This window comes from Canis lupus, chromosome X (assembly GCF_048164855.1).
Source record: "Canis lupus baileyi chromosome X, mCanLup2.hap1, whole genome shotgun sequence".
NCBI lineage: Eukaryota > Metazoa > Chordata > Mammalia > Carnivora > Canidae > Canis > Canis lupus.
Window position 1 is genome coordinate 115,965,134 of NC_132876.1, and position 12,470 is coordinate 115,977,603.

The 12,470-nt window shown below is 47.9% G+C and overlaps 1 protein-coding gene across 4 annotated transcripts in view; it reads right to left on the bottom strand.

Moving 5' to 3' along the window:
* Positions 1-7,797, bottom strand: part of PRPS2 (phosphoribosyl pyrophosphate synthetase 2) — a 45,282-nt gene extending 37,485 nt beyond the window's left edge. The window contains exon 1 of one of the 4 annotated variants that reach the window (XM_072817339.1): positions 7,578-7,795. In XM_072817339.1, coding sequence (XP_072673440.1) covers positions 7,578-7,699 — 122 coding nt within the window. In that variant the 5' untranslated portion in view covers positions 7,700-7,795. Of the gene's footprint in view, positions 1-2,628; positions 3,033-7,577 lie in introns of those variants that run through there. The other 3 variants (XM_072817341.1, XM_072817345.1, XM_072817344.1) reach the window with 3 other exon arrangements.
* Between the last annotated feature and the right edge of the window lie 4,673 nt (positions 7,798-12,470).

A 12,470-nucleotide genomic window follows, 5' to 3' on the forward strand; every position in this document is an offset into this window, starting at 1 on the left:
AGGATTCACTGGATACTAGGATTTACCACAGTGAGAGGATATAGAGGAAAATGAACAAAGGGAAAAAGGGCAAGGAGCAAAATCCATGGGAAACCCGATGCAAGCTTCTAAGAGTCACCTTAAGGTGGAGTCACACAGGCTGAGCTTCATTCCCCCAGCAACCAGCCATGACAGTATGCTTGAGGTGTTGTCCACCAAGGAGCTCATCATTGCCCAGGCCACTACTGGGGGTGCTGGTCACATGGGCTCCATCTGCCTAGCACAGACCAAAATTCCAGACCCCAGGCATTCCACATTAACCACATTGTTTCTACAGTTAGGGAAGAGTCAGCTGATCCCATCTGGGAATGGCGGGAACCCTTCCAAAAACAAAGCTCCCGAAGGCCAGCTGAGGACTACCCCGCAGACCTTTTTCATATAGGAGGGGATCTTATATGCTCGTTAGAAATAGGTCTCAGTCCTGTTATATCAACTTCTTTCTGGTCAACGGTAGATTTTTACTTTAATTATTAAAGTTACATAAACACACTGCTTCAAAAATTCAAGTCGTTCAGTAAGGCTTGTAACAAACACTTCAGAGGCAACCAATTTCAATCTTGCTATGGTTCTCGGGCATTTATCTTCAAGTCTCCAACTAGAACGTTTCTATTGCTTCATCTTGAGCTTTCGTTGTAGGCATCACGTGTTGATTTCTTGCTACGCAGATGAGGACCTAACTACCCCCCACCTCCTCCCAACACTTGCATCCCTTGCAGCCTTCTGGTCTCACCACCATCCCAACATAGATCAATCTTCTAATCGAATAGGATGCCTACTTTTAACCATGTGCTATTTAGAGCTGAGCCATAAACTTACATTCAAATTTAGACTTCCCTTTTATACACAATTTTTGGTGGTTTGTTTTCTCTGGAGTATATTATCCTACCTTTTCACCTGCTGAGTTTTCTAAGTAGTGAATACAAATTCCAGCCTAAACACTGGGCTAAGGACAATCTACATTCCCACCACGACAGGGGCCGCAAGTCCAATCTCTAGCTCACTGCCCTGCCCATGTTTCCTCCCAGTCGCTGGCTGACTGGGGGTGTGTGTCTCCTGTCCATGCACAGATGCCTCCTGGAGAAGCCCACTGCCCTTCCCCTGCACTCAATTTCCCACCTTCAGTGTCCTCTTTTTTGCTGTACTTCTTTGTTTCGCTGGTTGGCATCCTCTAGTAACTTTTGAAAAGTAAAGAGGAGCTTCAAAAGTCTTTGAAAACTGCATGTTGAAAAATTTCTGTTTTGTGGGCATAGAATGCTGAGTGTTCAACATGAGAGCAAGCCAGCCCATCCCTGGCATGTACCTTCCATGGGAAGCAAAAAAAAAATGCTGTGTGCAGGGGCAGGTCCTTCCCAGAGTACTGCCAAGAACTAAGGAGACCTTCAGCTGCTCTGTTACCATGTGCATTTTGAAAAGGCTAATTTTGTTCCAATTGATATATTAGGAACAATTCGAGCATAATATGAATTTTACATTTGCTTACACACCACCTTTCATCTGGAGATAAGAATGTAGAACACTGCACTGCACCCAACTGAATGGAGGAGCCAACTTAGAAATACTCCCCCACCACACCAGGACCACAGCCACACCCACCCACATCTGGTATCACCATTTTCCACATGACTTCGGATCACCCACCTTTCGTCGCCTCACAAGAGCCCAAAAGCTACAGCCCTTCCAAGACCCACTTCCATAGGAAGCTGTCGGTCTTCTTCAATGGAAAGTGCCATACTTACTACAGAGTCTATGTATTTTTTAAACCTGTAGTATTTGTAAAGTGTTTTACCATTTCTATTATACTCCCATCTTTTAAAAATAAGTTACTGAAGAGGTTTGATGTTGTGCCCCCAATCCTATTTTTCCCATAAACCCTGTGGTTTTTATTGTATGATTTTGCATAGCATGATGGATTTTTAGGAAAGCAATAAGTCATATTATAGTACGACTGGCTATAAATGGGCTCACCCTAAAAAATATAATGAATCTTATTCTAAAACTACAAGGGAGGTACATAAGCAATTGCCCTTATCTCTCCTACTATCAGAAGCCAATTATACCTGATGACACTGTTTTATCAACAGAGCCAATTATTTCTACAAAAACTTTAAAATGAGTTAACATTTTGGATACCATGCAATAAGTGTACTGAATCAACAGAAGCTTCTAACCGACTTCAACCAGAACACAAAAATGGAAGTTTTTCAAGTTGAACTGATCTGAAAATGAGTTTTGGTAAACAGTGGGTCATAATTTTTTATGTTCTCTGCTATGAACGGAAACAGGATGACGTCACCCTCAGGATGAGAGAGACTGAATTCTATACACTCCCTCCTATTTTGAGTTCTAAGGAGCTAAATGTAATTCCTTTGTGAATATCCTATCAACTGGGGAAAAAAGTCCATTTGGAAATCGCAGTATCACATAGCTAGGAGCTGACAATCCACAACCCACAAGCTGAGAATGACGACGTAGGCAGAATGGTCCCACAAAGAGGTCTAGGTCCTAAGCCCCAGAACTTCTGAATAGGTCAGTTACTTGGCAAAGGGGAAACAGGTTGGCAGGGAGAATTAAGGTTACTAACCGGCTGACCTTAAAATAGGGAGATTTTCCTGGATTATTCAAGTTGGCCCGTTGTGATCACAAGGGTCCTTAAAATGGAACAGGAAGACAGAAGACGTCAGAGGAAGCGATATGAGGTCTGAAGCAGGGTCGGAGAGGTGCTATATTGTTGGCTTTGAAGATGGAGGAATAAATCAAGGACTGCAGGCAGCCTCTCCAGCTGAGACAGGCAAGGGAATGGCTTCTGCCCTAGAGCCTCCAGGAAGGGACGCAGTGACCCATGACAGACTGCTGACCTACCCAGCTGTAAGACGCAGCAGCAACAGAGGACGTGGGGCCCCCAAGCTGGAACTATTTACTGCCTGGCCTGCCTGTTACAAAGAAAATTTGCCAGCCTCTGGCGTTATGACCGTTTATCCCCAAAGACCTGCTTCTTTGACCTATTTTTCTTCAGGAACTTCAGTCCCCTTATGATTAGCAGTCCAGCAGAGGATGGAAAATTCTATCACCATGGCAACTTTTCCCCCAAAGCCATTCCTGCTTCTACTCATAAAGATGATCACGACTGATCTTTCTTGTAGGGCCTCTTAAAAATTGTGGCCAGAAGGCAGCATCCATTTGTTGTTCAGATGGAGAATCTTCACAGATCCCAAAATAAGAAGGCAGATGAGTTTATCTGACTCAACAATGAATGGGTGTGGTAATTAAAAGATGGCTGCAGATGCTTTAAAACTTTTCCCATCAAGAAGTAGAGTCTAAAAAAAAAAAAAAGAAGTAGAGTCTAGGGGTACCTGGGTGGCTCAGTCGGTTAAGCATCCGACTCTTGGTTTCGGCTCAGATCACGAGCTCCACCTTGGGCTCTGTACTGAGTGGGGAATCTGATATTCTCTGCCTCTGCCCTTCCCTAGCTTGTGTGCTCACTTGCACACACTCTCTCTCTAAAATAAACCTTAAAAAAAAGAGAAAGAAGTGAAGTCTATGTTCCCCTTCCCTTGGATTTGGGAGGAGTCTGCTTGACAACAGAAGTGACAATGCACCAACTTCAGGCCCCAGACCTTACCAGACTGGCAGCAGCTTCTTCCTGTCTCCCATGCTCTAAGGAAGCTCAAGCAGCCCTGAGGAGAGGTACTGAGGTTCCTGGCCAAGCTCCCCGGCAAAAGCTAACACCAACTTACCAGCCAAGTGAGCGAGCCATCTTCGAAGTGGACCCCCCAGCCCCAGTTAACTGTCCCAGGTGCCATCACATAGGACACTGCCCAAACTGCACCTTTGTGAGTCATATACACAATTGTTGTCTTAAGGTGTTAAATTCTGGGGTGATTTATTACACGACAGAAACCAAAACTTTGGGTCTTTCAGTACAGCTAACCACTCTGTGGGCAAGTTAACTGACCAGGATAAAATGTTACAACAGACTTTCAGACACCTTCATTGCGGGATTTCAGTGGTCTACAGTGAAGCTGGTGCAGACATCTCTCTGCATACCTAAGACGATTCAGAGGTGTGCCTGGGTAGCTCAGGTCATGACCTCAGGGTCCTGGGATGGAGCCCCATGTCGGGCTCCACACTCAGAAGAGAGTAAGCTTGTCCCCCGCCATTCGTGCTTACTTGCAGTCCTTCTCTCAGATGAATAAATAAAAAAATAAATCAGTAAAATGATTCAGAGATGAGAAGGGAAAATCAGGAGGCCCTGTGTCTGATTACGTGGTGGTGCTTTAAACGTGAGGAATGGGGACTCCTGGGTGGCTCAGCGGTTGAGCATCTGCCTTTGGCTCAGGTTGTGATCCTGGGGTCCTGGGATCGAGTCCCGCATTGGGCCTCCCACAGGGATCCTGCGTCTCCCTCTGCTTGTGTCTCTGCCTCTCTCTCTGTCTCTTATGGATAAATAAATAAAATCTTAAAAAAAAAGAGTGGGGAATGGCCACAGGGGGTGGGGGGTGGTGGGTGGTAGCTGGCTGAGTCGGTGAAGCATGCTACTCTTGATCTTGAGGTTCTTAGCTTGAGTCCCACACTGGGTATAAAGATTACTTAAAAATCAAAACTTTAAAAAAAAAAGTAGGGAATGGAAGGAGTGACGACCAGGAGACATGAAAGCAGATTTCTGGTCCTGGCTCAGGGGAGAGGTTCAAAAGGGGCCTCTTAAATGTACTGAGTCCATTTTCTCTTCCTTTTACCCTGTTTCTCATCTCTAGGACCACACAGTAAAAAAACAGGTCATTAGGACAATACCTAGTACAGAGAGGACTGTTTATAAAAATCAACCTCTGGACCTAGACAGATCGTAGGAAAGAGAAAAGTCAGGAAGAAGCTAAACTGTTATATTCTAAATATTAAAAATGTATAATGTTGGGGTGCCTTGCTGACTCAGTAGAGCATGTGACTCTTGATCTCGGCGTTGTGAGTTTGAGCCCTACCTGAGGTATAGAGATTACTTAAAAAACAAAACAGGGCAGCCTGGGTGGCTCAGTGGTTTAGCACCGCCTTCAGTCTAGGGCGTGATTAGGAGCAGACCGTGATAGTTCAGTGTATACAATTATAATCTCATTGGGATCCCTGGGTGGCTCAGCGGTTTAGCGCGCCTGCCTCTGGCCCAGGGTGTGATCCTGGAGACCTGGGATCAAGTCCCACATGGGGCTCCCCGCATGGAGCCTGCTTCTCCCTCTGCCTGTGTCTCTGCCTCTCTCTCTTCCTGTGTCTCTCTCATGAATAAATAAATAAAATATTTTAAAAAACAAAACAAGGGCACGAGGTAGCTCAGTCAGTTAAGCATCCAACGCTTGATTTTGGCTCAGGTTATGACCTCAGGGTCCTGGAATTAAGCCCCACAATGGGCTCTAGATCAGCTCTGGGTCTGCCTGTGATTCTTTCTCCCTCTGCCCCTCCCCCTGCCCACATGTGCCTTCACATGCACACTCTAAATAAATAAAATCTTTGAAGAGTGAATTGTTAAAAAACAAAAAAACATATACTGTACTAACTATTGTTAGTCTGTGACAAGCAATTGCCAGACTTCATGCTGAATGGTTTTTGAGACCTCAGGATTTCTAGTTATCAGGTGGTGGCTATAAAATACTCAAAACCAAATAAAACAGAGTTAAAACAAACACGCAATTGTATTTCAATGTCTCAATGAGTTCCAGCCAACAGTACATACAGTATCTTGGGCAGAAATGCAACAGTAACATCTCTAAGCTGGATTAACTCTGCTCCTGGAGCACCAAAGGACTGCACTGCCCTGGGGAAACAGGGAAGACCAACATACTTGCTTTCAAAATCTACTTCACCCAGAAATTTCTCCTCTAGTTACAGGATGCCACCTGGTGAACAAAACCTCGTATCCCATTCTCCGTCTAGCTGCTGAAGCTTGAATAGGGCTGGCCAGATACAACAACATTGACACCTAGCTATAGTAGCCTTTTCCAGAGCCCTCCACGCCATCCTCCCAGACTTCTGTATTAAACCCTTCCTGCAAAGCGGAAATCTTGGCAAGGGCCGCCCGCACATCTACCACCTGTTACTCATTCACGAGCGATCTCTCCTTGCTGGCCTTATCAACAGGACTGTGTGGTGATTTCCCACCTGGAGGAAGGGCTGCACATAGCCTATAAAGCTGACTCTAAAACACCATCCTCCCCAGATGTATTAATATTCATGAACTCCTCAGCGTCTAAAAAATTTCTGTCTACTCCAAAAGTCCTCAAGGTCTTCTCCCTCGTTTTTTCTTTTCTTTTTTTTTAAAGATTTTTATTTGTTTATTCATGAGAGATGCAGAGAGAGAGAGGCAGAGACTCAGGCAGAGGGAGAAGCAGGCTCCATGCAGGGAGCCCGACGTGGGACTCGATCCCAGGACCCCGGGATCACGCCCTGGGCCGAAGGCGGCGCTAAACCGCTGAGCCACCCAGGGATCCCCTCTCCCTCGTTTTCTTCTGGAAATGTTTAGTTCCAGGCTTCACATGTACGTCTGCGATCCGTCTCAAGTTAATTTCTGAAACAGTGGGAAGCATGGATGGGTTTTGCTGTCGTTTTGGCAGCTCGCTCCGCTTGTGGAAAGTGGTGGTAGCCCTGGACCTGTGCCAGAGCGAGAAGTGATCGGTAACCGCGGGCGCGCTGGATCCTTCGGGAAGGAGCTAAATAGGAGCTACTTGAAACTGGTTCAGAGCTTTGTGGACTCAGGCAGGTGGAAACCGGAGCCCGTCCCGCTTGTGAGGCGGGCCGCCGGCCTGGCGACCGCGGCTGCTGCACCGAGACCCGGGTGGCAGTCACGCTGGGCCACGGCCTTGCCCTGGACCCCGCCGAGGCGCACAACCACGACGATGATGAAAGCCATCAGCTTTGAGGCAGAAAAATTCGAGGAAGCCCCGGGAAGCAGCACGTGCGCCCGGGCGCTCTCACGCTCCGTAAAGGCTCCGCACCAACACGCCCTGCGGGTAAGCCCGCGGGCTGCACCCCGGCTGCTGGGGACTCACCCGGGGGCTTGGAAAAGGCCCCCGCCCCCGCCCGCAGAGCAGAAGCTCCGGGGCAGGGAGGGGAAGCGGCTTTTTAAACGGCCCCCAGGTGAATCCGGCGCGCGGCCCGGGCTGGGGACGTGGGCGGAGCCGTCGGTCGCACGCCCGGGGCTTGGGACCCGCCCGGAGGGGACCGGGAAACCGGACTCGCACGCCCAGGGCCGTCCCTAGCCGCGTGCCCTGCACCCAAGCGGTTCCCGCCGGCGGCGCCCACCTCGCCCCGACGCTGCGGGCGCCCCGAGGTCGCCCTTCCGGGCCAGGGGCCGCCCTCCTCCGCGTCTCCCGGGCGCCGCAGCGGTGGCGCGGAGGCCGCGTCGTGAGCGTCCCGCCCCGGAAGGGGGAGCGGGCGGCCGCGGAGTGGTCCCCGGGGGGGGAGGTGGCGAGGTGCAGCGGGGCGACGGTCCCCGCCCGGCCCCGCGGCAGCGCGCCCAGTGCCCTCCCCGGCCCGGCCCGGCCGCCGGCGCGGCCCCCCACCTGGTCTCCTGGTTGCTGAACTTCTTAGTGACCACCTTGCCCAGTTCCAGGCCCAGCCGGTCGGCCACGCGCTGGGACAGGTCCTGGTGCGAGCTACCGCTGAAGAGCACGATGTTGGGCATGGCGGAGGCGGCGGTGGCACCGGAGGCTGCGACGCGAGCGGGAAAGCGCGGCTGTCGACCAAAGGAGGAGCGCAGGGGAAAGGAGCTGGAGGGGGCGGAGCTGGAGGGGGCGGAGTCGGGGCGGGGCTCGAGGGGGCGGGGCGGTGGAGCGGGAAGGCGCCGCGGCGGGACCGGAGAGGGGCGGGGCTGGGGGGGGCGGGGCTGGAGGGGGTGGAGTCGGGGCGGGACTCGAGGGGCGGGGCGCAGGAGCGGGAAGGCGCCGCGGCGGGACCGAAGAGGGGCGGGGCTGGAGGGGGCGGAGTCGGGGCGGGGCTGGAGGGGCGGGGCGGAGGAGCGGGAAAGCGCCGCGGCGGGACCGGAGAGGGGCGGGGCTGGAGGGGGCGGAGTCGGGGCGGGGCTCGAGGGGCGGGGCGGAGGAGCGGGAAAGCGCCGCGGCGGGACGGGAGCGGGGCGGAGCTAGAGGGGGCGGAGCTGCGGTAGGACGGGCGGCAGACCGGGAGCACTTGACCCCGTTCTTGACCTTTCTGCCCTGCCTGGAGGTGCCGTACTAATTGGACACCGAGGGAGGGTGCAGGAGGAGGCGACCGACGTGCCCGGCAACCGCAAGCGACCCCTCGACCCGGAATACCCCAAACCCATTGCAGACGACCGGTGTGCAGCTACGGGGGGCTGCAAAACTGCGGCCCGCGGGCCAGGTGCCCGGCGCTGCCTGTTCCTACCGGAGAGCTAAGCATTGCTTTGACACAAGAACCTTCGCAATCTGCGTGATCACAGCTGTACGACGTTCGCAACCCAATTGAGAAAAAAAAAATCCCCTTCAAAAAACAAACACAAAAACCCCAAAACCCTTTCCTCTCATTAGTGGCTGTGTACTGCAAAAAGTTGTACCAAATTATTATGTTTTGTCAATAAAAATGTTGTAAACGTGTTTTCTCTCGTTATGGAAGTACCTACATAATAATCTCTCCATTTTGCTTTGTAGCCCACAAAGCCTAAATTATTTATTATCTAGTCTTGAGTCAAAATTATCTGATGCCTGAACTACAGGATTACCCTTTGTCCTTGAAAAAGCCAGGATGCCAGTGGCCATCTGAGCCCTGACCACAGATGGAGGGGCAAGGTTGCTCTCCTTAATGACGGTAAATTGGATCAAACCAAGCCTCCTCCATATTCCTCATTTGTAGGTACCCATCCGGCCAGCTTTGCAACTTCCTGCCTTTTGGGTTCTCAAACGCCTGACCCTAGGGACCTCACCCCCAGTGCCCCAACTCCCACCAGATGGTCCCCAGTCACAGCTCTCCATACCCCTGCAGCGGGCTGCCTTCCCCTCTCTCCGGGCAGGCCAGAGCAAAAAAAAAAAAAAAAAAGGTTTTCTCAAGCAAATGCAGTCCTAGAGCCAACCCTTGTGCACAAATCAAATGTAGGGGAAAGGAATGTATTACGTGGGAACGGAGGACCAGCGTGTTAGTGATGCTGGCCAATTTAATGCTTCTCAATGACAGCAGATTAAATAGGTCAGATAAATGGCTGGGCTTTTCCTAAAGTTGCCAAGAATTGGCCGGCCATCCACACAGAAGGCCACTTGCAGGTCAGTTGTAGCCCACTGTAACCTGACTTCATATTATTTGGATTTGGGTGATTTCTGGGATTATTCATGCAATTCAGATTTTTCATCCAGGTCCATGCACTTTTCAAATTTGATTACCTAGCACACCAAGTGTTTCTTTAAACTGAATCGGCCCGCTTACCAAAAAGCTGTCCAGAGCACCAATTCTGGCAGCGTTTCTGCCCCTTTTTCATTCTTCCTGGAGACGTGTATGTGCTCTATTATTAAAAAAGAAAAAAAAATCCAACCCTACTTGCAATGATTTATTATCTATGTGTTTTACAGTTAATTACCATAGCAATGAGATTTATACTGATACTCAACCATATGTCTAAAATTATTGAATGAGTCTGCTAATGTAATTATTTTTAAATTCTCCTAATAAAATTTTCTACTAACAATATTACTGTAATTTTTATGTCCTTAAAATTTTTCTCATAGACAAGCCATATACATGTTCTTTTTAGTGGGAAAGTTGCTTCTCCTTAGCATGGCAGAGCCATGGTTCTTTGGTAACAAAACTGACGGACTCTATTATACAGTAGAAGTTAAAGCGCCTGGTCCCTGAGTATGTTAATGGGCCAGGATTTGGAAGCTAGGGTTGAGTTCTCACAAACCATGACCTCAATACTACCAGGGAGAAGCAATATCTAGGTTGGGGCAACTAACAAGATGGTCATTGGCTCAACACTCTGATGAGTTACTAGGCTTAAATGCTGCGGGTAAACAAGGAGAAAAGTACCACTGGGATCGTCTAAGATCACCATGAGTAGCAGATGCCCAGAGAGCTGGCACTGGCACAAGTGCAGGATTAAAAGAGCAGCTGTAGGTGATTTCATTTAAGTGTGAACACTTTCTCTCCAAAGCCCTTTACTTTGACCCAAAGAATCCAGGTTGTTGTGACAAAACCTTGGTCTAGAGCAGATTTCTCAACCTTGGCACTATGAACATTTGGGCTGGGTAATTCTCTGCGCTGGTGCTGTAGTCTCTGCAGACATTGCCAAATGTCCCCTAAAGAGTAAAATCACACCCGCTTGAGAACCACTTGTCTGAACGAACCTCTGTCCCGTTCCTCCATGTGGGGTTTTCCTTAGGGCTCTTTGGACTTCCTCCCAGAATGGCCGCAGGGTTCCAAGAAGGAGTGTTCCAAGAAGATAAGCCTCAATGAGCAAATACCGATCAAGCCTCTAGTATTATCACATTTGCTAATGTCCCACTGGCCAAAGCAAGTTATGTGGCAAAACCAGTATCAGTATGGTACGGGACAGTATACGGGCATCACTACTAGGTCCACTAGTCCACCAACCGTCTACCACGGTGTACTTCTTGGACAGAATGTAGAGTTGAGAGAGCCTCCAGGAAAATGGAACACATGTACAAAGACTCAAGACTCAAGTGAAGAGAACGTATGCCATGTATATATGGGATCTCAGATTTTGGACATGATATAAAATATTCATTATTTTGAGATAAAATGTTTGTGGAGAAAATAAAAATAAGATATTTCCAGGGAGATCCCCGGGTGGCGCAGCGGGTTAGCACCTGCCTTTGGCCCAGGGTGCGATCCTGGAGACCCGGGATCGAATCCCACGTCGGGCTCCCGGTGCATGGAGCCTGCTTCTCTCTCTGCCTCTCTCTCTCTCTCTCTCTCTCTCTCTCTCTCTGTGTGACTATCATGAATAAATAAATAAAATCTTAAAAAAAAAAAGATATTTCCATTGTTGGCTTCTGCCTTCACCAACTCATCAATAGGGCTGATAGGAGAAAATATTGATTTGAGTTGGTGAATAGTTTCACATCGTGCATCCCCCACAACTCTTAGCAAAGATCTTTGTAGATGGTAAGAGCTCTCAATATTTGCAGAATGAATTTATTCTCAACAATCTCAGGGCTGAGAAATGGAAGAAATGGCCCAAAGTGAGATGGCTAATAAAAGGCAGCAAGGGAATCAGAATGCAGGCCTTCTAACTCAGTTCTTCTCTCTCCAGAACAGTGATGTGCAAAAGAAGTATAATGCAAGCCACATATGTAGTCTACACCTTTTCGTAGCCATATTTTAAAAAGAGTAAAAAGAAACCAGTGATGTTATTTTAATGACACACTTTTATTTAACCTAATATGTCCCAAATGTTATCACTCCTACACGTAATCAATATAAATTAATTAAAGGGATATTTTGTATTATTTTTTTGTTCCCAGGCCGTCTTTCCAGTGTATACTCTACACCTATACACATACTCTACACCTATAGCACATCTCAATTTGGACTCACTATATTTCAAGGGCTCAACAGCCACATGTGGCTAGCAGTTGCTATGAGAGTGGGAGTTCTAGAACACTGGTTCCTAAGAGCAGTGCTAAGACACCTTGATGTATCCATTCTATTGTGTGTTTTTTTTAGGAGTGTGGCAAATAATTTATAGCTGGTTGTAAACTGCAAGAGTTTATAAATAATTTAGTTTAAAATGCAAGTTAAAATAAATACAAGCAAAAAAATAAAATAAAATAAATACAAGCTTATTCCTGTATTACTGACATTATCACTTATAACCAATTTTTTTGTGATTTTTATTTCTATATCATTTCCTTTTACTTTCTATCATTTAAAGAAAAAAAATTGTTAATAAAGAAGAGTAGAATTAATATCCATAAACCCATCACCTAGATCTAGCAGCTATCAAAATTTTGCCAGATCTTGGAAGCCTGAGTGGCTCAATCAGTTAAGTCCTTGGCTCTTGATTTCGGCTCAGGTCATAATCCTGGGGTCCTGGTATCGAGTCCCAGGTCAGGTTCCCTGCTCAGTAGAAAGCCTGCTTCTCCTGCTCCCTCTGCCTCCCACTCTCCCTGCTTGTGCTCTCTCAAATAAATAAATAAAATCTTAAAAAAAGAAAAAAGAAATTCTCAGTAGAAAACATAGGTAGAGCTCTTTATGACCCTGGTTAGGCAATAACCTCTTTAATATGACACCAAGAGCACAAGCATCAGCAACAATAGAAGTAGATAAATTAGATAGATTTAAAAAATCAAAATTTTAAACTTTTGTGTTTCAAAGGATACCATCAAGAAAGTGAGGACAACTCAAAATGTTTGCACCTAATCTATCTGATAAGGGAACTGTATGTAGAATGTATAAAAATGGCCACAACCCACTGAAAGACAAATAAT